Raw genomic sequence first — 26,000 nt, forward strand, 5'->3', positions numbered from 1 at the left:
ATTTCTGTTTTTACACTTGTGAAAATTAAAAAAAATGGTTCTGAAGTAAAATGTTTGCAAAAAAAAGTAAAATGTTAATTTTTTTCTTCCACATTGTTTTAGTTCCTGTGAAGTACGTAAAGGGTTAATAAACTTCGTGAATGTGGTTTTGAGCAGCTTGAGGGGTGCAGTTTTTAGAATGGTGTCACACTTGGTTATTTTCTATCATATAGACCCCTCAAAATCACTTCAAAGGTGATGTGGTCCCTAAAAAAAACATGGTGTTGTAAAAATGAGAAATTGCTGGTCAACTTTTAACCCTTATAACTCCCTAACAAAAAAAAAAATTGTTTCCAAAATTGTGCTGATGTAAAGTAGACATGTGAGAAATGTTATTTATTAACTATTTTTTGTGACATATCTCTCTGATTTAAGGGCATAAAAATACAAAGTTTGAAAATTGCAAAATTTTAAAAATTTTCGCCATATTTCCATTTTTTTCATAAATAATCGCAAGTAATATCGAAGAAATGTTACCACTAACTTGAAGTACAACATGTCACGAAAAAACAATCTCAGAATCAGCGGGATCCGATAAAGCGTTCCAGAGTTATAACCTCATAAAGTGACACTGGTCAGAATTGTAAAAATTGGCTCGGTCATTAAGTACCAAATTGGCTCTGTCACTAAGGGGTTAAAGAGTCACACAGTGTGTCACATGATCTGTCAGCCAATCATTTGGGTTTTTTTTTTTGGAAAAGATCGATGGCAGTCATGAACTGTCCATCATTGTTTCTTTACTCTTAAATTAAGAATTGTTTCTTCTCTTAAATATCGATCTCAACGTTTTTTTAATTTCTTCAGTCCGGAGACAAAATATGATCGGACTCATGAAATGCGGCACAAATGTGTAGAGGCAAATAAGCGAGACGTAAATGTCCACCTGCGGCTTTTGTGTTTGCTCGTAGGTATAAACGAGGAGTCTCGGGACATTGTAGGTTCCAATGACAAACCAGTGCGTGACGCAGGTGTAGAAGGCTTTGTTCCAGCTCTCCGATCGTGCAGTAGAGCAGGCTTTTGTCAGTATGATGCTGTAGGAGAAGACGATGAATGATAATGGACCCAAGTGACAGGCTAAGCCAATATAATAAGCTTTCAGAAGGGTTGGGGTTGGATTAAGATTTGTCGTAATGGCAACGGTTCCGATAGAACAGAAAACGTTCCTGACATTATTTGAACCAACGTACGGAAGACAATACGCTAAATACATGACGCAAATGCCCGTCATCACGGCCACTGTGTATAATGATATACAAATGATTATAATGCGTCTGTTACCAATGATTGAGTGATACCGGAGGGGTTTACTGATGGCGACGTACCGGTCAACAGCCATTAGCATGATAATTAAAGAGTCAAGAGGATTCAGGGTATGAACAATGGTCATCTGAAGGAAACATCCCATGAAGGTCATGGATCCTGCTCCAAACCAATACTTAGCAATGATTTTAGGCAAAGTGGAGGTGTCAAACAGAAGGTCGGAGACGGCCAAGCTTGCGATTACTATGTACATTGGTTGATGTAGATGTTCTTTCAGGAAGATCAGCATGATCACGGTAATGTTAGCACATAATGAAACATTATAAACCAGGAAAATAAGAATTCCAACGCCGATGTGAAATCTTTGAGGAAGACCGGGGAATCCAACGAGGACAAACTCCGAAAACTCTGATTCATTGGCCATGAATTCTCATAAGATCTGCAAGGAATACAATGTATTGGACTTACATAATGTATACTATATATTGGAGCATACCTCAAGAACGTCATGAATGTGGAGGCCCTCCAAGAACTTCATGGACTGATGGAAAAAAGGAGATTTCCTGATTTACTACCAGTATAGAGTTTTCTACAGACAATTTATTGTATAATTCCTTATTAAGTACAGTAAGGTACAGAAAGACCCTTCAGCCAGGATCCCCCTTTCATTGGCCAAGCCTTCCTGGCAGATACAGTACATAGCATGAAACTAGGCCTTGAAGCCAAGTCTAAACTAGGACTACCCGACATATGTGTAGCGCCCCCACTGCCGCAGGGCCGAGGGGTACCCGGTACCGGGCCTCTGGGTCTCTGCTCTGGGGTTGTCACGGTGGCTAGACCCGGTCCATGACCCTGCTGAGGGGCGCCCAATGAAAGGTGTGGGTGGTGGTGGTAGTGCAGTGCAGTGCTGGTCACAGTAAATAACGAGGACACCAGGTTGCAGTCTCTTTACCTCTTTACTGAAGGCTTCAGGATCCTCAGTCCGGAATACGGTTAACCAGGCTGCGCAAGTCCGGCCGGTCCGATGGCACCTCCAGAGTTCCCTTTGCATGTGGAAATCTGTGCCTACCTTCTAGCGCTTGTGTGTTGCGGTCCTCCCCTGCTGTGCTCACGGGATAGTCCCCACAACTGTTGTGTCTGTTTCTCGTGTTCCCTCACAACTCAATTCTGATGTTCTTCTTCGTCCCCCAGATGATATGGCTAGGACGTACCCGTATGACGGGTAGGCTCGGAGCTCTTCCTGGACCCTAGTGTCGCCCTTCTCCTATTGTTGCCCCCTGTGTCTTCGTAGGGGATTGGTGTGAGACAGCCCGCCTATAGCTGACTGTCCTGCCGTAGGTTTGAAGTAATGCTTGGAGCCTAGTACTTCCTCGGCGTTCCGGCCACCGGCTACGCGCCTCAGTAGGATGTTGCCTCGTCTTACAGCACGACTCCTACTGGTATTTCTCCTTGTTGCGTTGATCTCGCTTCTCACTCAGCACAATAAACCTCGCTTCTTGTCCTTTCTTAGGGCACCGCCGCTATCTAGTGCAGGCGCGGTCCCGTAACGTTCTCTCTGTTCGCTAGGCCTCTGTCAGGATCCCACCCCTGACAGGGACCCCCCTGAGTCTCTCCCTGCAACACCCTCTGCCACAGGATGTTGCCTGTTCGATTCCCAGTCAGCTTCTGTCTAACTTCCTATGTAACCCCCAGTTTTACCAGATTGTGAGGAGTGGCCTAATACATAGCACCCTTAGCTCCCCCTGGATGCCAGACTGTGAAATGTATTGGTGTCTGTGATACCTGGTCAGGTGAACTCCTTCAGTGCCATCAGACGTACCATAGCCCCCCTTAGTGGCGGAGCATCAGTACTGCAACGACCAGGACTCTGGGGTGCTGCATATGCATTTCTGTTTTAGAGCTTATTTGAGGTCACATACCTCAGAAGGCCCTAGGGCGACTGCACCCTACTCACACCCTATAGCCATGTATAAGTGGAGCTATAGGAGGCTATAGACAGGGGTCCAATAGTCGTGGACACAGGACATACATCCCATTGAAAGCAAATGCAAAGCAAAATCCCACTGCAAAACCAGAAGCCGCAGTATCTAGATGTTGCAAGTAACATAATGACAACACTGCATTGCATCACACTGCACAAAGGAGAACATGTGTAGGGCCACAAAGGGGGTATTATTAATGTACGGTACCATAAAGGAGAGTGCTATTAATATATGGGAGCCACACAGTGGCATTATTAATGTATGTGGGCACTAAAGATGTATTACTAATGTAAACGACACAAAGGAGGCATTGGTAATGTATGGGGGCACAAAGGGGGACATTATTACTGTATTGGGCTACAAAGGGGGCAGTATTAATATATGGCACCACATAGGAGGGTGTTATTAATATTTGGGACTAGCTACACTGTGGCATTATTATTGTATGGGGGCCACAAATAGGGACCTTATTAATGTCTGGGAGTCACAGTGTGGGGGCATCTTTAATGTGTGGGGATACAAAGGAGAGGCATTAATATATCGGGGCACAAATATGGTATTAAAGGGGTTTTCTGATTTTGAACGACACTTGCCCCTCTGCTGCAGTTTATTACAAAAAATAAACAGGTTTTTTTTCTCCCCCTCCCCAAATCCACTGCTAAGCCTCTGCCACTTCTCCTGGTGTCTGTTATGGTCTGTAGTGCCGACGTCAAATCGATAGCACAGCTGCCAATATCTGCCCGAGTAGACAGCACAAGTTGCTCAGATCTGCTGAGCTCAATGATTGGCTGCAGCGCTATCGACTTGATTTCACCACTGCATACAATAACAGAAACTGAATGCAGACAAAATGCAGCCATGCGGACAACAGATATCTGAAACCTGAAAACCCCTTTAATTATGTATGGTACTTTTAAGGGGAAGATTATTACTATATTGGGCCCAAAGCTGGATATTATTAGTTTATTGGGGCAAAAAGGGCCATCATTAGTATACAGAGCCCCAAAGATGCTAATTACTAACACACTAGGGCGATAAAGAAGGCATTACCTACTCACTGTGGTGGTAATGTTATTCTTAGTAAAGTAGATTTGGTTAGTGATCAGTATGGCGCTATTATTTGGTCACTATGTGGTGGTAATGTGTGGTCGGGTCACGATGTGGCAGTATGTGTCCCAAGTATGTGGTATTATTTGGTTACTATGTGTTGGTAATATGTGGTTGGATCACTGTGTGGCAGTATTTGTCCCCTATATGTGGTATTATTTGGTCACTATGTGGTGGTAATGTGTGGCCAAGTCATGGTGTGGCAGTGTTTGCCAAAGTATGTGGTATTATTTGGTCACTATGTGGTGGTAATGTGTGGTTGAGTCATGGGGTTGGCAGTATTTGTCCCTGTATGTGGTATTATTTGGTCACTATGTGGTGGTAATGTGTGGTCGGTTAATGGTGTGGCAGTATTTGTCCCCTGTATGGGGTATTGTTGAGTCACTATGTGGTGGTAATGTGTGGACGGGCCATGGTGTGGCAGTATTTGTCCCTTGTTTGTGGTATTATTCGATCACTATATGGTGGTAATATGTGGTCGGGTCACGGTGTGGCAGCATTTGTCCCTTGTATGTGGTATTATTGGCATATTGATCTTGTTATAGTGGGTTTTGTTTAATAACAGCATGATGGTAATATCCAGACACTATGTTATAATATACGCTCATGGTATGGTGGCATCATCATTGTATAGTGGTATCATGCTGTCACCACTGTGCACACTGGTACTTTGTGGTCTTAGGGTGGTGGTACTTATATATTGCATTTCTGGTGCCATTGGTCTTGATGCAATAAGCTTTCTTCAGTAAAAGTATAATTTTAGTATTTGTTATTTGGTTAATTAAAAATGATTTTATTTTAGTTTTTTTCTCTGTAGTTTATATATTATTTCCATTATTTTTTTATTTTTATGGGAGCAAACATTGGTCTTTACAGACTCCAACACCACTGAGCACATGGGGGGACAAGTTACACCACAAGCTGTAAGGACCGCAGATCAAAACAAGTTAAAGGGTTTGTATCCAAGAGTACGTAATTTACAAAAAAATAGCATTAGAAGACATTCATTTAGATACATTGTCTCCTTAAATTAAGATGATCCCAGATGATAAATGTCCTGTAATTATCCTTACATCTAAATGTGGCCTAAACAAACTGAACTCCAGTCTGACACTGTAACAATGGAGAGAAGTTTCTTCCCCTCATTGAGGATGGTCTAATCTATGCACTTGAGAGAAGTTTTATATCTGCTGGGAGAAAAAGCTAAGAGACCTCAGATATACAATACGTAATACAATGCCTTGAAAATGTATTCGCACCCCGTAATCATTTCCACATTTTTTCACATTCTAGCCAGAAACATAAATTTATTTTATTGGGATTTTATGTGACACCAACACTATGCAAGTATTTGTGAAGTGTAAAGGAAATGCTACAGAGTTTTCTAAATAGTTTAAAAATATAAAAGTGAAAATTGTTCTGTGCATTTGCATTCAGCCCCCTTTGGTCTGATACCCCTAAATAAAATCATGACTGACCAATCACCTCCAGAAGTCACATAATTTGTACATTGTGTCCACCTGGGTGTGATTCTTCTCAGTATAACTACAGCTGTTCCGTGAAGGCCTCAGAGGTTTGTGTGAAAACATTAGGGATCAAACATTATCATGAAAACCAAGGAGTCCACCAGACAGGTCAGGGATAACGTTGTGGAGAAGTGTAAAGCAGGGTTAGGTTATAATAAATAGCTAAAGCTCTGAACATCTCAGAGAGAATTGTTCAATCCATCATCCAAAAATGGAAGGAATATGGCACAACTGCAAACCTACGAAGACATGGCCGTCCACCTATCCTGACATCCCAAGCAAGGAGAGCACTAATTAGAGAAGCAGTCAAGAGGCCCATGGTCACTGGAGGAGCTGCAGAGATCAACAGCTCATGTGGGAGAATCTGTTCACGGGACAACTATTAGGTGTATACTCCACAAATCTGGCCTTTATGGAAGAGTGGCAAGAAGAAATGCATTTTTAGAAGCCAAAAAAGTCCTGTTTGCAGTTTGAAAAAAGTCATGTAGGGGACACATCGAACACATGGAAGAAGGGGATCTGGTCATATGAAACCAAAGGAGAACTTTTTGGGCTAAATGCAAACTCTACATGGACGGAAAACTAATACTGCACACCACCCTGAAAACACCATTCCCACCATCACACATTGTGGTGACATCATCATGCTGTGGGAGGCTTTTCTTCAGCAGGGGCAGGGAAGCTGGTCAGAGTTGATGGGAAGATAGATGGAGCTAAATACAGGGCACTTCTGGAAGAAAACCTGTTAAAGGTTGCAAAAGACTTGAGACTCAGATGTAGGTTCACCTTCCAGCAGGACAATGACCCTAAACATCCTGCCATAACCACAATGGAGGGTTTAGGTCAGAGCATATTCCTGTGTGTGAATGGCACAGTCACAGTCCAGATCCGAATCCCAGAGAATCTGTGACAAGACGTGAAAATTACTGATCACAGACGTCTCCATCCAATGTCACTGAGCGAGAGCGAGTGCGCAAAGAAGAAGGGAAAAATGTCATCTCTAGGTGTACAAAGCTGGAGAGACAGACCCCAAAAGACTGCAGAGAAAGGAGGAGAGACAGACCCCAAAAGACTGCAGAGAAAGGAGGAGAGACAGACCACAAAAGACTGCAGAGAAAGGAGGAGACAGACCCCAAAAGACTGCAGAGAAAGGAGGAGAGACAGACCCCAAAAGACTGCAGAGAAAGGTGGAGAGACAGACCCCAAAAGACTGCAGAGAAAGGTGGAGAGACAGACCCCAAAAGACTGCAGAGAAAGGAGGAGAGACAGACCCCAAAAGACTGCAGAGAAAGGTGGAGAGACAGACCCCAAAAGACTGCAGAGAAAGGTGGAGAGACAGACCCCAAAAGACTGCAGAGAGAGGTGGAGAGACAGACCCCAAAAGACTGCAGAGAAAGGTGGAGAGACAGACCCCAAAAGACTGCAGAGAAAGGAGGAGAGACAGACCCCAAAAGACTGCAGAGAAAGGAGGGAGAGACAGACCCCAAAAGACTGCAGAGAAAGGTGGAGAGACAGACCCCAAAAGACTGCAGAGAAAGGAGGAGAGACAGACCACAAAAGACTGCAGAGAAAGGAGGGAGAGACAGACCCCAAAAGACTGCAGAGAAAGGTGGAGAGACAGACCCCAAAAGACTGCAGAGAAAGGAGGAGAGACAGACCCCAAAAGACTGCAGAGAAAGGTGGGAGAGACAGACCCCAAAAGTCTGCAGAGAAAGGAGGAGAGACAGACCCCAAAAGACTGCAGAGAAAGGAGGAGAGACAGACCACAAAAGACTGCAGAGAAAGGAGGAGAGACAGACCCCAAAAGACTGCAGAGAAAGGAGGAGAGACAGACCACAAAAGACTGCAGAGAGAGGTGGAGAGACAGACCCCAAAAGACTGCAGAGAAAGGAGGAGAGACAGACCCCAAAAGACTGCAGAGAAAGGAGGAGAGACAGACCCCAAAAGACTGCAGAGAAAGGAGGAGAGACAGACCCCAAAAGACTGCAGAGAGAGGTGGAGAGACAGACCCCAAAAGACTGCAGAGAAAGGAGGAGAGACAGACCCCAAAAGACTGCAGAGAGAGGTGGAGAGACAGACCCCAAAAGACTGCAGAGAAAGGTGGAGAGACAGACCCCAAAAGACTGCAGAGAAAGGAGGAGAGACAGACCCCAAAAGACTGCAGAGAAAGGAGGAGAGACAGACCACAAAAGACTGCAGAGAAAGGAGGAGACAGACCCCAAAAGACTGCAGAGAAAGGAGGAGAGACAGACCCCAAAAGACTGCAGAGAAAGGTGGAGAGACAGACCCCAAAAGACTGCAGAGAAAGGTGGAGAGACAGACCCCAAAAGACTGCAGAGAAAGGAGGAGAGACAGACCCCAAAAGACTGCAGAGAAAGGTGGAGAGACAGACCCCAAAAGACTGCAGAGAAAGGTGGAGAGACAGACCCCAAAAGACTGCAGAGAAAGGTGGAGAGACAGACCCCAAAAGACTGCAGAGAAAGGTGGAGAGACAGACCCCAAAAGACTGCAGAGAAAGGTGGTCCAACAAAGTACTGACTCAGGCTCAGGGGCTGAATACAAATGTACAATGTGACAATGTTCAGATTTATCATTTTTAAATAATTAGAAAACCCTGTATCATTTCCTTTACACTTCACAAATACTTGTTACATTGTGTTGGTGTCATATAGACTCCAAATAAAATACATTTAAGTTTGTGGGTGTAATGAGGAAACGTTCATAGTACAGTATATGAAGACTTTTTGAAGGCGCTGTATATCAGGACTAGAGGGTGCATAGAGTATAACATACCTGCAGCCGGACACCACGAGGCTCTTCTATTAGGCTGTATGCAACAAACTGGTGCAGTTTTATACACGTCTGGTTGTAGATTTTCTCCTTGGAGATTTCTTTCGTAAATCTCAAATGCTGGAAAAACTACTGGAGAAAAATGTTAATTGATCATTAATTGTACTCATCAAAATTCCACTCTCTAGATCCATTTTATTCCCATCCAAAAGTCCCATATCTTGTTATATTGTTTTGTACCTAGTTGGATTTACTTCTATATAGTTGTATTTTTTGTATCTAGTTTTATTTACTTGTATATAGTTGTATATTTTTTATGTAGTTGGATATTTTTGCATCTCCTTGTATTTACTTCCATTCACAAATTTACATTATAATTTAAATTAAATTGAATCTGTCACTTGTTTTTTTGTACCCTGAGAGCAGCATGATGTGGGGGCAGAGACCCTAGTTCCAGTGATGTGTCACTTTATGGGCTTGTAGAGGAAGGTCAGAAATAGCATGTGCTCCAGTGGACGGCAAGCGCTGCCACAAGTGGACTCTTCTCCACTTCCTCCACCTTAACATCACACACAATACATTCCACAGAAATCACCCTTGTTTCCCCCACGTCACAACTCTCCAACCAGCCCCCCGACTGTGGGGAAGCACAGATGGACCATTCTGCAGAGCTGTTCCCACAATCTACTCCATGGGCATCAGAGGTCTGCTCCAAAGTTTCACAGAATTTAGAGGAGGAAAGCATCTGCACCGATGTCCAAAATGTTTTCATGTTTGATCCAGAGTCAGAAGAAGTAGGGTCTAAGCAGAATCATCCCGAGTAATTGCAGTCTTTGATATCTTTAGTCGGGCTTCTGTGCCTGCTGTTGCTGCTGCAGATGTTAACTCAAATTTGTGGAAATGTGAACACTCCTGGTTGGGTGTCCATCTGCGGGGTTGGCTGAAGTGGAAGAGATGTCGTTCCCCATTATACTACAGGGTGGACCATTTATATGGATACACCTAGGTGGGTCATTTATAAAGTTGCATCCAAAATGGCCGACTTCAAAATGGCCACCATGGTCACCACCCATCTTGAAAAGGTTTCCCCCTCCCATATGCTAATGTGCCACAAACAGGAAGTTGATATCACCAACCATTCCCATTTTATTTAGGTGTATCCATATACATGGCCCACTCAGGTCTATCCATATACATGGCCCTCCCAGGTCTATCCATATACATGTACCACCCTGTATTTCTACTGAGGTGAAATTGATGCCACTTAGGTCGTGTCTGCCACTAATTTTTGGAAATGCGGAAATTCCTAATTGGGTCTCTCCATCTGCTGGGTTAGCTGTAGTGGAACAGATGTCGCTCCCTATTATACTATTTCTACTCTTTACGTTTGAAGACTTCTGATTGGGTCTCCATTAGAGATGAGTGAATATTTCAATGTTCGGTTCGGATTGCGATTGCCGAATTTCCAATATTTGCTGATTTATTTGTCGAATATTCGCAGAACATAGCCGAACGCCATTCAAGTCAATGGGAGGCAAAAATAAACGCACGCACAACACCTTCAAATGGCACTAAAAGCTGCCAAAACATCAAATTAGGGACAGACACCAGGAAAAGAAAAGTTCCGGCAAAAGTGGCCTGGACCAGGTGTTAGACAGATGGGTACTGGCATGAGCAATCTGAACCAGCTAATGGACAGAAGAGCACAGAAAGGTATGAGCAGATGGGTACAGGGTAGACAGGCAGACGGGCGGACCTGGGAAACCTGACAACTAGCAAGCATGCAAGGCAAATTAACAACCTAGCTCAGGTACCTCCATATTGGAGGAGGAGCCCTAAATAGAAGGTGTTGCCCAGCTATAGGCTGTGAAGACCTTAAGTTGATGCCGGTGGTCTCTTTACGAGGGAGGAAGCATGCTCACGCCCTAAGAATAGTGCTCCGGCCTACAACTGAACCTTGGGGGACACCGACAACAGGGGGCGAGATGAGGAGGTGGTGTGTGAGTGGAAGACACTGAATGTCCTGTCTCTTAGTTACGAGGAGATCCAACAAAGGGCCAAATCTGTAATGGCAAGAGATCAGAAAGTCTGCACTAAGGAATGGGCCACTGTGTCAAAGGCAAATGCCAGGTCCAGGAGAAGGAGGAGGACAAATTAACGTGCTTTGATTTGGTGGTTAGTAGGTTGTTGGTGACTTTAGTCAGGGCAGTTTCAGTGGAATGGTGCAGTCGGAAGCCAGATAGTAAGAGGTCAAAGAGGGAGCAAAAGGAAAAGTGGGAGGACAGTTCAAAATAGTTACATAGTTATTAAGGTTGAAGGAAGACTTTTAGTCTTGTTCCAGTACTTTGGAGAAATAGGGGAGAAATGAGATGTGGCGAAAGCTAGACACAGAGAATGGGTCAAGAGTGGGCTTTTTGAGGATGGGTGTGATCGAGGTATATTTCAATTAGGAAGAGAATACACCAGTTGTTAGTGACAGGCTGAAGAGGTGGGTTATGCTTGTAATGAAAACTGTGGTAAGGTTTGGAATGAGGTGGGACAATATTGGGTCAAGTTTATAAGTGGTGAGGCAAATCTTCAGCTGAGATGAGAGGAGAGGGAGGGGGAACTGGTGGACATAGGGGAGTATTGAAAGTACTGAATAGCTGTTTAGGATTGTAAGACAGGTGTGATATGAGGGAAGAAAAGTAGCTTTGATTTGCTGCAATGAGCAATTGTGCAGCATTTTTACAACTTATATTACTGGATGGACTACTCCACTCCCATTCTTTGGCAGACGCACAGCGGTACACTTTGTAGATGAGGGCCAGAAAGAACATGTATTCCAGTAGATGGCAAGCACTGCATCAAGTGGCCTCTGCTCCACTTCCTCCACCTTAACATCACACAAAGTGCAGTCCTCAGAGGTGTCACCGCAATTACTCTTGCTTTCTCCCACATCACCACTATCCAACCGCCCAACTGACTGTTGGGAACCACAGATGGCTGAGTCTGCAGATCTGTTCACACATGCAAAGATTCACAGAGTCAAGAGAAGAAAATCATCTGCACCAATGCCCAAATTTTTTTTCAGCTTGATCCAGGGCTGAACAACGTAGGGTCCGAGCAGAATCCAAACCCTTGTCAACAGACGTTAACCCCAGTGGGTGGAGGTGATCCATTTGTGTTGAAACTCAGATACTTGAGGCACACGCAGACAGTACTGTGCTGTCAGGACAAGAAGAGGAGGAGGGTAACTCTCAGGGTGAGGAGAGGGAGAACAGAGAGGATGATGTTGAGGTAGTAGAAAGATCACACTTGGTGTAAACCTAGAGGCATCCAACTGAGTAGCTCAGCAAAGGAGAAGGAGGAAGATGAGGTAGTTATGTAGTGGCTTCCCACAGACAGAGTTATGCAACAATGACAAGCAATGCATCCTGAGACCCAACTCTGACAGTGGCCAGCCAGCAATGTTTGTGGGTCTGGCAAAAATGTCAATAATCATGTTGTCTGCTGACTTTGTTGAAAACGACAGAGTAGAGTTAAAAAATGCAATAATTTTATGACTACATGCATGAACTAGCACATGCGCGATCAATATGCGTTAATCTGTGAATCTCACAGTGCTAAAATGCAGACTAATGGGCCTCGCCAACCACAATCCACCCCATCAACCGCATCTTCTGATTCTTCCTACTCCCTCACCGCGGCAAGCGTTGTTACACAGGTCTCCGGCCGCAGAACCCCTATTTGTTTGCCTCCTGTAATTGGGGTGACTGAGAGCCTGTCGACTGATATGGAAGTGGTCATGCCTGCTGTTTTTGACTGATCTTAGATACCAAGCACACCCCATCTTTTGCAATCCACAGTGATACCTCTCTCACAGTCCAGCAGCTTTTCGAGTTCACCCAACTCCACCCTATGTCCACACAGCAGCAAACCCTCGTTTGTGCAGTTGTGTTCACGTTAAAGATTCTTTCCTCCTACACATGGCAAAGCTAGGAGCTTGAACTTCACCATCTTCAATCTACGAATAATAATAACCTTTATTTACTGTATATATCGCAAACATATTCCACACAGCTTTACAAGTCAGCAGTTCATATAAAACAGTCAAAAGTTACCAAGTTTAAGAAAATCAAACAATTAAAGCAAAAATTATGATGACCTTGCTCTTCAGATCTTACAATTAGTGAGGAGCGAATATACTCGTTACTCGGGATTTCCCGAGCACGCTCGGGTGTCCTCCGAGTATTTTTTAGTGCTCGGAGATTTAGTTTTTATTGCCGCAGCTGAATGATTTACATCTGTTAGCCAGCTTGATTACATGTGGGCATTTCTTAGCAACCAGGCAACCCCCACATGTACTTATGCTGGCTAACAGATGTAAATCATTCAGCTGCGGCAACAAAAAGCTGCGGCAACAAAAACTAAATCTCCGAGCACTAAAAAAATACTCGGAAGACCCCCGAGCGTGCTCGAGAAATCTCGGTGTAATGAGTATATTCACTCATCACTACTTATAATCTACAATGAGGTGGGGGTGACACCAATTTCAGGTGCTTATTTACAATGGTGGTCCAAGCATCGTGAGGAAGTAGGGGGTAGATAAAGGCTGCATGAGGCTTTTGGGTACGGATGAGTTTGATGGAGAATTATTTTCAGAGAAGTAGAGAATAAACTATATATATAAATAAAGGGCTCTGATTAGGGAATGTGATAGGCCGCCCTAAACACATGTGGTTTTAGGGAGCACCTAAAAATGTCTAAGTTGTGGTTATACTCGTAATTTCATGGGGGGACAAAGGGGAAGAGTTGAGTCATATTGGTAGGAGATTGAACTGAGCCGGACAAAGTCCAGATCAGGGGTGTTACCGTCTTTGTGCATCTCAGAGGTTGAAAGTTGTGAGAGGCCACGAGAATTGGCTAGAGATAGAAGCTGGGATGCAGTTGGGGAGGTGGAGCTGTTGAAGTCTCCCAGGGTAAGGGCTGGCAATTCTAAGGACATGAAGTGTGGCAGCAATGCATAAAAGTGGTCCAGGAAGTGGGTGGGTGAACCTGGCGACCGGTATATGACTGCTACTCTGAGGGAGAGGGGATGAAACACCCTGATGGTGTGAACCTCCAAAGAAGAATGGCGTCCAGTGAGCCCATATTTATAACTTTTTAAAAAAACAGGTTTGTTGTTAGCAGCGAGGAGTGTAGGGTTATCGTGGAGTTAGCAGTGATCGTACAGTGGGATATACACATATTCCACGTGTTGTAATCTGGATGTGGATTATTATTACTTTTATGAAAACTAATTATTGTGAACAGCCTGCGGTCTTCCCGGATGATTCGTGGCCCAATCGTGTAATTGTCTGGATGATAGGGGCCAGCTGAGAGCCATTTGTTACTAAGATCACAGCGCTTGTTTCTGTATGACTCCTGGCCTGTGGTCTCTGTGATTATTGAATGGCCACTACAATCTGTTGGCCATGGAAATGCAGCCTTTCCACCTTGTGGATACAGACGGTTCCTGAAAATTGATGGCCGTCGCAGTCCCCCTAGTACCAGCCACCCAGTCACCATTACTTCTCTGAGAAAGATGTGTCTGCGCTACAGCAGCAAGTTGCAGACAACATCACTCGTTCCCTGAAAAATTATGTCTGCTAGGGGGCATTTGAACATGGACACCTGGACAAGCAAGAATGGACAGGGGAGTTATATCTAGATGACTGGGCACTGGGTGACTGGTGGCTGTGGGGGCAGTCGGGGAAGGGGCTGCTCCAAAAGTCTTGCAATCCCCAAGGCTTGCAGAGTGCTTGGGGATGGAGAAATAAACCACTAAACACCATACGATCGATAACTAAACCAATAGACAACAGGGGTTGGAGAACTAAACTACTAAACACCTAGGGTTTTAGAACTAAACCTCTACACACCATATGATCGATAACTAAACTAATAGACAACAGGGGTTGGAGAACTAAACTACTGCACTCCAGGGGATATAGAACTAAAGCAGTAGACACCAAGTCTTGGAATCCTCAGGGCTTGAGGAACAAACCTCTGTATCTAATACTACCTCCAGTGCTTCTGGATCCTCCACCTGCTGTAGGGCCTCCACCTGCGTCCTCAACCTCTGACTTAGGCTGGAGTCACACTAGCGTAGAATACGGACGAGTGCAATGCAAGAAGACATCGCATAGCACTCGGACCAGTGTTAATCTGTGGGGCAGCTCACATCACCATATTTTTTCTCAGGCGTATTAGACGTGCATGTAAAAGCACAGTATGCTGCAATAGTATGTGTATATTGTCCAAGACTCGCCAATGCAAGCCTATGGGTGCGAGAAAAACTCGGACATCACACGGACCATTCGTCTCGCTGCGACAAATACGCACACATTTTCCTCATTTCAGCCCATTGAGCCATTAAATTAAATGGGGAAACTCAGTGAGAAATGTAAAGCCATACACGTCATACAGATGCATAGATGTGAGAAAATCCCATCGTTGCATTGGAAACGCATTACACACGGATGACCATACGGAGAACACATGTACGACTCTCGGCAGCAGTGAGGCACACAGTGTGCATTGCAGTGATATGCTTCCAACCCCTGGAACGTTAAGTCGTCAACGCAAAAACATTAGTAGCCGTGCAGTGCTGGAGTTCTGTGTTACACCCCCACCAAGGACAGCATCTGCAAAAAATGTGTATGCGCTCTCTGTGTTTGCGAGGGTTTACTCCCAGTACAAATTCTTCTACCCACACTTCAAAGACATACAGATAAAAAATTTAGATTGTGAGTCTCAATGGTGACAGTGCCAGTAAAGCAAATGTTGAATTATTGGCGCTATATCAGTGATAAAAAAAAAAAATGATGCTCAGCCACACTCAGGTGTCATAAATATCAGTTTCACAGACTACTATTGTCAGAAAAATCTAAGGATAGTAACATGGGTAGTTGACTCAAAAAGAGTGGAGGACTGCCGGTATAGGAGGCCTACAGCTACAGGCAACACACATGAAGGAGACCCAACCAGGAGTGTTCACATTTCCAAAAATTAGTGGCAGACACCACCAAAATGGCATGAATTTCACCACAGTAGAAATAGTATAATAGGGACCGACAGGTCTTTCATTACACCCAAACCAGCAGATGGACACCAAACTAGGAGTGTTCACATTTCCACAAATTAGTGTTAACATCTCCAGCAGCAGTAGCAACAGCAGGCACATAAGCCCCACTAAAGATATCACAGACTGTAGTTACACAAGAACAATGCAGCACACTAAAAACTACAACATCCAGTAACAGAAGTTGCCAGTTGTCTATGGATAGGACGTGACGTTGTTTGTTCACTTGTGCTTTCTCAAACATTACCACCTAACCCACATACACCTTGAACAACAAGTCTAATCACCCTTCCATCACAACCTCGCTTTTTCATATTGCTCAGATAGTGCACTAGGAGCACAGTATTAGCAACTAAAAATTTAATTTTTACTCTGCACACAGCTTAATTTCAGCAGCACTAACTCAGAAGATGAAATATGGCGTGCTGAATCGCATTAGTCACAGATCAAAGAATTGTTTGGGTGTGCATGAGGCCTGCAAAGCATAGACTATATGCTCCAAACAATTTCAAAATGAGATCTCCCCTACTGTATGACGTTAGTAACAGAAACTATTTTTTTGTGTGGAAGAGGCCTGTATAACATAGACTAGATGCTCCAAACAATTTCAAACGGAGATCTCCCCTACTGTATGACGTTAGTAACAGAAGAAATAATTTTTTTGTGGATGAGGCCTGTATAACATAGACTAGATGCTCCAAACAATTTCAAACTGAGATCTTTCCTACTGTATGATGTTAGCAACAGAAGACTTTTTTGGGGGGTATGGATTGAAGCCTGTATAACATAGACTAGATGCTCCAAAACAAATAAAAAATTAGATCTCCCCTATTTTCCCTACTTTATGCCATTAGTAACAGAAGAAATTATTTTTTTTTGTGTGGATGAGGCCTATATAACATAAACTAGATGCTCCAAACAATTTCAAACTGAGATCTCCCCTACTGTATGACATCAGTAACAGAAAAAAATATTTTTTTGTGTGGATGAGACCTATATAACTGCATAAACTCCTTCTGGCGTCACGTCCGTCCATTCACAAACCCGTTGAAGCGCTCAAGCAGCGCGAAACGGCCATCGTTTGAGCTTGTACACTCCATTGTATATGCACCCCCGAGCCGTGAAGATTTTAATGAAATAAAGATTAAACTGCTTTGAAGATTGGTGAGTGCTGCCACTTCTTCCTTCAAATGATAGACTAGATGCTCCAAACAATTTCAAAATGAGATCTCCCTTACTGTATGATGTTAGTAACAGAAGAAATGAATTGTTTTGGTGTGGATGAGGCCTGTATAAAAGACTAGATGCTCCAAACTATTTCAGACTGAAATACCCCCTACTGTATAAAGTAAGTAACAGAAAAAAATGTTTTTAGTGTGGATGAGGCCTGCATAATCTAGAAGATAGGCTCAAAACAATTTCAAACTCGGATCAGATTTGTAAAAAAATATATATATATATATTTAATGTGCAACAGCTCTGCATACAGAACAATTTCACCCCCACTAAATGACAACATATGATATGGTGGGTTGTATCACGTTTTATAACAGAAAAAATATATTTTTTTCATCTGCATGAGCTCTGCAAACAGCTTTATTTCACCGCCACAAAATTACAATGTGGGATACGGCGGGCTGTATCACGTTTAGCAACAGAAAAAAAATATTTTTTAAATGTGCGTGAGGTCTGCAGACAGCTTCATAACACCTCCACAAAATTACAACATGGTAAATGGAGGGCTGTATCACGTTTAGAAGCTGAATTTTTTTTTTAATGTGCATGAGTTCTGCAGACAGCTTCATATTATCACCACAAAATTACGAAGAGGGATATGCAGGCTGTATCACATTTTGCAACAGAAAAAATAATTATTTTTAATGTGCGTGAGGTCTGCAGACAGCTTCATATCACCACCACAACAGAATTTTTTATTGTTTTTTAATGTGCATGAGCTATGCAGAAAGTGGAATTTCACCACCACTAAATAACAAGGGGAGATATGGGATAATGAATCAGGGTAGCAGCTGCCAGAAAAAGAAATGTATGCACAACAGCTCAAATCACTGTCACGCACACTGTGGGAAAGACTAAGTGCAGCAAGAAGGAATGAGGGGATGGGAACCCAAAACTAGGGAAGGGGGATTGGGGACCCCTAAGCAGATCTAACGTTACCCTCTCTGCCCTAAACGTCCCTATGTAGGTTCTGCACCTATCGCCGAGCAGGAACCTAATCCCTGCCTAACCCTGGCAATAAACCCTGCTTAGGGAAGGATGGGGTAAAACTAGTCAATCCCCACTACAAATAAAGACAGCTGGCATAGACAAACAAGGGGAACACTTATCTTGAGTAGACTCAGAGAGGTAACACAGACATCCTCTAACAGCACCAAAGATGAAGATAGCCGACTGCTATAGCTGCAAGCCTCAACAGGGGAGAATGGAAATATCACCAGCGATTCCCAGAAACAGACAGGAAGTCTATAAACACCCAGTCCAGGTGTGTCAATTAGAGCCAGGGGGACGTTGCCACTGGGTCCAAGAGTCTGAAGGACTAGGAACCCAACCGCTGAGACCTTCTGCAGCCAGATGCAGTGCGACTGTCTGTAGCCTATGACACACCCGTGACAATCACAGAGCAATGTCACATCACTAAATGACAAGGTGGGATATAGCATGCTGTTTCACAATTAGCAAGTGAAAAAATAAGATTTAGAAAGGTCTATCTGTGCATGGAGCACAATAAAAGCAGTGCTCAACACACTTGTAGGACATGTGCTCTGATGTCTTTGTCTGTAGACCTCAGTAATGACACAAAAAAAAATCTGCTGGAACGTAAATTTCACAGCCACACTGGACACTAGCTAGCTACACTATCTGAGTAAAAAACAACTGCCTAGCTAACTACCTAAAATCTTGCTGCCTGCTATCACTATCACCATCAGGAGCAGTCTCTCTGCGCTGTTACAGTGTCAAAATGGAGCTAAAACAAGATGTCCGCTCTTTATATGGAGAGGTACATGTGATTTCAGCAGCCAATGACACAAGCCGTGGTGTCAGGACATTGTGGGTGTTTCCTTGGTCCTGATTGGCCAGCTGCAATGTGCTCACATATAGTTAGAAGAAAAAAAATAAATTCAAGTTTACAAGAACGCTGCGCCTCTGAGCTGTGCGAACCGCCTCCCCTCATCAGACACGTGCCAAACGCTCATCATACCCCACCATTATCGTAGCCAGAGTGCTGGAAATTCTTTAGTGGCAACGCAAATATTTTCCTGAATCTTTCTGATTTTTTCCTGACTGTATAAAATTTTGCTCGTGTCTCTGACCACAAATACGAATGTGCCATATTCGTGCCGGTTTTATGTTTGGCCATCGTTTTTCGAACAAATTCGCTCATCAGTAGTCTCCATCTGCTGGGTTGGCTGTAATGGAAGAGGTGTTCATCTCCATTACGCAGCTGAGATGTACAGCTCTCCATGGGTAGAGCTAGGCCCCAGGGCAGTTAAAGTGTTAAAGTCAATGATAAACTGGTGTAGTGCAGGGCAGGTGACGCAGTAATAATTCTGAGGACACAGCAGGGTGCAGTTTTCACACTTTACTCACAGTTTGTTGGTACAATCCCAGCCGGGTGCTGTGTCCTCCGGGTCTGTGGTCCAGTCAGCTCTCAGGTAATTTGGGTGCACTTTTCCGAGACTCCCTTTCTTGCGTACCTCCCCAGGCCATCTCTCTACGCTGACTTCACCCTCCTGCCCTGCGCCTCACACACAGTGTCCCAAGCCAGCAGCCTCGGATCCTGTCGGGCGACCCTCTCCTGGTCACCTTGATTCTATATGGCTGCCTTTTTAGCGAATGTGTGTGGATTTGGCAGTGGCACATACAGATACCAGAGCCTCTGGTCAGCTAGCTGAGACTTGCAGTTCCTCCACTAGTCTGGGGCCGGTCCCCCATTGCGACCTGGTCGTTCCACACAACTATGGTCGGTGTGGATTTGAGCTCCATGGGTGGACTCCTCACTTCCCTGGCCCCTAGGACCTCTTCTCTCTGGAGCTTTTTTCTTCACGTCTGCTCTCTTCAGCTCCTCCCCACCAACTCCTAACTACTTTCCCTCCAACTGTTACACTCCACCCACACGCTCTACTTAATCCCCCCTCCAGCCTGAGATGGGGCGCTCTCTCAAAAGGGTCCATCCAGATCCCCTGGCCTGGAGTGGTGTGGTGTTGTATGCTAGTGTGGGAGTCCCAGGTAGTGCCTCCTCCTTACCCAAGAGCGGAGTACCACACCTCTGGATGAGGTGCAGTACCTCTGTGGCAACTGGACCCTCAGGGGCGCCACACATAGCTATGCTCAGTTTGGATGCTATAGACATGGTTATGCTCAGATTGGTTGCTATGGACATGGCTATACTCAAATTGTTTGCTTTGTACATGGCTATGCTCAGATTGTTTGGTATGGACATGGCTATGCTCAGATTGGTTGCTATAGACATGGCTATGCTCAGTTTGCTTGCTATGGACATGGCTATGCTCAGATTGGTTGCTATGGTCATGGCTATGCTCAGATTGGTTGCTATGGTCATTGCGATGCTCAGATTGGTTGCTATGGACAACTGAGACAGTTTATCTCTCAGATAAGGCCCGGTTGTATTCTATTGTATGTATAGATAGGAGGCGGCCATGATAACAACAATGGATAGAATTATTCAAGCTCTGAATTAGAAATATCATCAGTGGTTCAGTCGCCGGTACTTCTGCTCTTATTCTATCTGATGGACGAGCGATGGGGTCAGAGAGGAGAGGAGCTGTTAGAGAGGATGGTGCGCCAGAAAGAAAGGAGAGGGGGCACCCATTGTAGAAGAATAACCAGCAGCTACTGAGCATGTGCGACCGATCATTGAGCTACAGGACTTAACCAGGAGCAACCAGATAAACGAAAGCCTCTGACATGCGGATTTACATAGGGGCAATATCGGGAGCAGTGACAACATTTGGAAATCGATTGGATTTGAAGAGTTTATTTTAAGTTTTGAAGGACGGATACTGTGGGATTAATGGTAACATATTTATCCCCTTATCTCCATCTCACGTATATATCTGGAGCGCCCTCATAGGGCCGTGGGGTACTCAGCACCGGGTCCTTCGCTTCGGTGGGGATGTCACGGTGGCTGACCCGGTCCGTCGCCCTCAGGGGTGTCCAGTAAAAGAGTTGATATATGGGAAAGGTCTTTAAATGGGTAGTTCGTGACGCCACCTGTGGTATTCGGTCAGGGTGACCGACGCTGCTTAGGGGTCCGCTGGGGTGATGTAATGGCAGCTAGATGGTATACCTTCCCACAGGTGAAGTGTGTCCCCAGGGCTTCCCAGAAGTGTAGATGGTGGTGGTATAGGGCGCGGTAAATAACGAGGACACAAGGTTGCAGTCTCTTTACCTTTTACTGAAGGCTTCAGTGTCCACAGCCCTGGGCACCGGATCACAGGGTAGGCAGAGTCCGGCCGGTCCGAAGGCAAATCCAGAGTCTCCTTATCCAGGTGGAATGCAATAGCCTTCCTATGCGCACAGTAACACAGTAGGTCCTCACTTGCCTAAGCTCTAATGAAGTCCTCACTGTTATTACTCTTCTCTCTCTGTTCCCCGTGGTCGGATAGAACAAAACCCGTACGACTGATGGCCTGAGGCTTGTTTATAGGGAACCTAGAGACGCCCCGACCCCCACAAGTTGCCACCTGTCTTCTTAGGTATTTTAGGTCGGGCAGTCAACTTGGAATTGACTGTCCTGCCAGTCTCTGAAGCAATGGCGTAGAGCACTTTACTCCCTCGGTATTCTGGCTACCGGAAGGATGCAGCTCCTCTCGTCTACTATCCTCTCTGGTATCCACTTGTTGCTATGCCTTCGTTTCTCACTCACTAGAACACGCTTCCTTTCAATGTCTCTTTCTTTGGATGCTGCAGCACATGGGGCAGGCGCAGCTCCGTGGACCCTCGTCCTCCTCAGACCGTAGTCTGGATCTGACTGGACCTCGCTCCAGCCAGCTCGGTCTGGAGACCTTTCTCTCTCAGTCTCCAGCCAGGAACCTTCTGACTAACTGTCCCTCCAACTACCAGTTTTACCTAACTGTGAGGAGTGGCCTGATAGAACCTTTGCTCCCCCTGGTGGCTGGAGTGTGAAGTGTGTGGTGTGGCTGTGATACCTGAACAGGAGATCTCCTTTATTGCCTCCAGACATAATATCACTCCCCCTGGTGGAAGAATGACACTACTGCAACGACCAGGACTCTGGGGCGCTGCATATCCGTCATAAGCACAGGTCACTTAATGCTCCACAATGGATAAGTACACCATGTTGATCAGACGGTGCATGATCATCAAAGCAGGTTAACCCTTTACATGCTGTTATCAAGAGCAACAGCGGCACATGAGGAGTTTGATAGGGGGAAAGCACCCCCTCTGCCAGTAGATTGGCACCCCAGAGTACGATCGCAGGGTGCCAGCAGCTCCTGTGTGATCACCGACTAATGATGTCCCATTGGGATGGATGGAGTCGAGTCCAGAGACACTGTCGGCAACTCTTTCATGATCAACGGCCAATGACATCCCCGATGGGCTGGATGGAGACAAGTCTGGAGATGCTGCAACCATGGGAGCAGGTTTAGGCCACACAGGCTGCTTACAGTAGTACAAGGAACGCGTGACCTGGCTTGCTGTGTTGACAAACGGCTCCTGAGATATTTTTGAGAAATGACTTCACCATTGATCCACCACCAAATCAATGTAACACCGAGCTGCTGGTGCACCTGGAATGAAGACAAGAGGAGGAGTTTGTCTACAAGACATTACGCCCATCACCAAAAGAAGTTCTTGTCTCCAATATTCGTCTAAAAGGAATGTTGAAAAAATAATATATATGGATATTACAAACATTCAAAAACATATTATACAGTATGATGGGTAGACAGGTCCCTTCTTTCCATATTTTTCCAGAAACAACCAAAATTCTTGTACATATTTTCCAGAGTCCCTTTTATCTCTTTGTTTTGGAGGCAGAATATAATGGGGCTGCTAATATGCGGCACATAAGTGTAGACAGAATTCATCAGCACCGTGACTTCAGGGTCGGGGATGACCAGACACTGGTAGGCGTAGTCAACGATTCGGGGTATGTAGAAGATGATGATGATAGTCCAATGGGTGATGCAGGTGTTTAGGGCTTTTTGCCAAGTTTCTAGGCGGGTTGTGGTGCGGATATTTATAATTACTAGAATATAGGACATTACGATGAGTGAGAACGGACTCATGTGGATTATCAGACTAATGTAGAATGCATTCCTTCTATTGGCAGAAGAGTCCGTGCAGGAGAGGATCGCCACCCTCGAAACAGTACAGTACAAGTTGTTTATTCTATTAGGACCACAGAATGGAAGAAACACCACCAATGTCATGACGTATAGCCCAACTGAAGCTGCGGCAAACAAGGCGGCTAAACATAGGAATATGGAGACCCGATTATTGATGATGGCGTGATATCGGAGAGGTTTACAAATAGCCACATAGCGATCAAAGGCCATTAGTAGGAGGGTTAACGAATCAAGAGCATTCAATGTATGGACGATGGTCATCTGGAGAAAGCAGGCTGACAAGGAGATGGACTCTGCACCCATCCAGTACTTGGAGATGACCTTGGGCAAGGTGGTGGTGTCAAAGAGCAGGTCAGACATGGCCAGATTGGCGATAATGATATACATGGGCTGGTGGAGATGTTCTTTCAGGAGGACTATCATGATGACGATGGTATTGGCGCAGAGTGAGAAGATGTAAATGGAGAACATGAGTGCAGCCAACACAGGGTAGAACGTCTCCTTGAGACCCGAAAATCCAACAAGGACAAAATAGAAGGAAGTGGAGTCATTGGCCATAAGATCTGCGAAAGCAGGGAAAGAAAGTTTGAAATATTTACATATACACATTAGACACAAAAATGCACAAAACATAGTTTTACCTACAGATCTAAAATATGAACATAGATTACATATATATTTTCACTTTTCACACTTGTATACATTACACATAAATAAAACATTCAGGCACATCTCACTCATACTGTACATATACACAGTACACAATATGTGCACATTACACATGGATGTACACATTACACATGGATACACTCATTACACACACGTGCACATCACATATTGATACAGTTTTGCGTATGTTACTTGCAGTCCTATGTAACTTCGCCAATAATGTATAAATACAATTAAACATGTAGCTTTCATCTTAGTTGAATTCTTTTCTGTTTCCTTTAGAATATCATTCCTTGTTTTTGATTAAAGAAACTGATTGCAGAGTCGGTGCCATCTGCGATGTGTAGATTACATACGTTACTTCTTACATACATTACGAATTCTCTAAACAGGACACAATTGTAACAAACCTGCAGCTGTGTTAGTTCTGGTGAAGTCTCCAGTTATTGACTTCTAGCAGAGAGCTTGAAAATAGAAGAAGAAATACGGGGGGGTTCAGCCCCACGAACACCCTGAGACTGTGGGACCCTGGTCACAATGTGTCATATTGGGGGGATAGAAGTTCTGGACTGAATTTATCATCTAAATTCCTGCAATGCCGACCTGTAGTGCCCCCTGCTGCTGCCTGTCGCTGCCTGCTGCTGCCTGTCCGTGCCTGCTGCTGCCTGTCGGTGCCTGCTGCTGCCTGTCAGTGCCTGCTGCTGCCTGTCGCTGCCTGCTGCTGCCTGTCGGTGCCTGCTGCTGCCTGTCGCTGCCTGTCCGTGCCTGCTGCTGCCTGTCGCTGCCTGCTGCTGCCTGTCGCTGCCTGCTGCTGCCTGTCGGTGCCTGCACTTTCGGCTTTTTATACAGACCTCTGTGTAACAGGAACAATCCCTAATGACCTAATGAGCTCACAGCTGAAGATGTTCAGGAGAGATTTATTACAGGAAGCAATGTCAGGTTTTATTAATTATCAATTATAATTAGTGTATCTAGAGTCCGATGGGCCCACCTGCATGTTGGTCAGATGTGTAGCCCCTTGTAGCATTTCAGTTCCTATAAAGACATGTGTTCACCCTTCATGTGATAATGTACACCATCCTGACTCCTTCTTGTAATAATACTGGGCCCCTTCCAGTAATAATGCTCCTCATCTTAGGCCCCTCCCAGTAATAATGCTCCTCATCTTAGGCCCCTCCCAGTAATAATGCTCCTCATCTTAGGCCCATCCCAGTAATAATGCTCCTCATCTTAGGCCCCTCCCAGCAATAATGCTCCTCATCTTAGGCCCCATGCTGTAACATTTTTTTCCCATCCTGAGCATCTTTCTGTGCCCTTTTCTTTTCCCCTTCCACTGTGGCATAATGTCCCCCTTCCTGGTGTAATGACCCCATTCTGCTATAATGGCCTCATTATGATGTCCACCATTCTGGCATAATGCCCCCTTGCTTGTATAATGTCTCCCACATTGGTAAAATGTCCCCATCCTGCTATAATGTCCCCATTCTGGTATAATGTCACCCATCCTGGTATAATATCCCCCATCCTGGTATAATGTCCTTGATCCTTGTATAATGTTCCCAATCCTGGTATAATGTCCTCATCCTGGTATAATGTCACCCATCCTGGTATAATGGCCCCATCCTGGTGTAATTTCTCCCATCCTGGTATAATGTCCCTATTCTGGCATATTGTCCACATCCTGGTATAATGTCCCCATTTTGGTTCCCATCCGTTCTTCTCTAGCACATTTTAAAAGAAACAAATTATTTTACTCACCTTCCTCAGCTCCCAGGTCACCCAGTGTTCTCTTCTGTAGCCGGTGCAGGAACCGGCAGCTGATTTTGGTACACTGACAAAGGCAGCGCATGACGTTACTGCCATGCTCCCAGGGCCGGCCCGAGAGATTACGGCGCCCTAGGCGAAACTATTTTGTTGCGCCCCTACTACTTTTAACATACCTCCCAACTTTTGAAGATGGGAAAGAGGGACAAAGTTTGCGGTGCGCAAAGCACGCCGCGGCAAATTTTAGGCCATGCCTCTGACCACACCCATTCATAACTAGCCACACCCATATCCAGGTCCCAACCACACCCATTTAGCACTGCTGATCACACAGTTTCATAAAGAATAATTATAAACAAAAACAAAAAAATATGGCCACACAGTGCTCCATACTGTATAATGTCCA

At 44.8% G+C, this 26,000-nt stretch overlaps 2 protein-coding genes across 2 annotated transcripts; both read right to left on the reverse strand.

Moving 5' to 3' along the window:
• Positions 1-766: 766 nt before the first annotated feature.
• Positions 767-8,732, reverse strand: LOC143818634 (olfactory receptor 1A1-like). Its single transcript, XM_077299888.1, has 2 exons — positions 8,708-8,732; positions 767-1,738 (listed from the first exon to the last, which is right to left on the reverse strand). Exon 2 carries the CDS (start codon positions 1,721-1,723, stop codon positions 788-790), a length of 936 nt encoding a protein of 311 aa, XP_077156003.1. The 5' UTR covers positions 1,724-1,738; positions 8,708-8,732; the 3' UTR covers positions 767-787.
• On the reverse strand, positions 6,753-25,679 carry LOC143817839 (olfactory receptor 2T29-like). The gene is made up of 5 exons (XM_077299304.1): positions 25,589-25,679; positions 22,795-23,724; positions 22,272-22,435; positions 8,708-8,833; positions 6,753-6,818 (listed from the first exon to the last, which is right to left on the reverse strand). The coding sequence occupies exons 1-5, from the start codon at positions 25,677-25,679 to the stop codon at positions 6,753-6,755; spliced, it is 1,377 nt and encodes a 458-aa protein (XP_077155419.1).
• Between the last annotated feature and the right edge of the window lie 321 nt (positions 25,680-26,000).

Source organism: Ranitomeya variabilis, chromosome 3 (genome assembly GCF_051348905.1).
Source record: "Ranitomeya variabilis isolate aRanVar5 chromosome 3, aRanVar5.hap1, whole genome shotgun sequence".
Classification (NCBI taxonomy): Eukaryota; Metazoa; Chordata; class Amphibia; order Anura; family Dendrobatidae; genus Ranitomeya; species Ranitomeya variabilis.

Bases quoted from the DNA above. Each gene is read 5' to 3' on its own strand.
- LOC143818634 (XM_077299888.1), bottom strand. From the start codon at position 1,723: ATGGCCAATGAATCAGAGTTTTCGGAGTTTGTCCTCGTTGGATTCCCC.
- LOC143817839 (XM_077299304.1), bottom strand. From the start codon at position 25,679: ATGCGCTGCCTTTGTCAGTGTACCAAAATCAGCTGCCGGTTCCTGCAC. The intron at 8,834-22,271 runs GTGCCAATCTAC...TTTCTCCAGTAG, and splicing joins CCCTGCGATCGTACTCTGGG to TTTTTCCAGCATTTGAGATT. The intron at 6,819-8,707 runs GTATGTTATACT...GTCTTGTCACAG, and splicing joins CTCGTGGTGTCCGGCTGCAG to ATTCTCTGGGATTCGGATCT.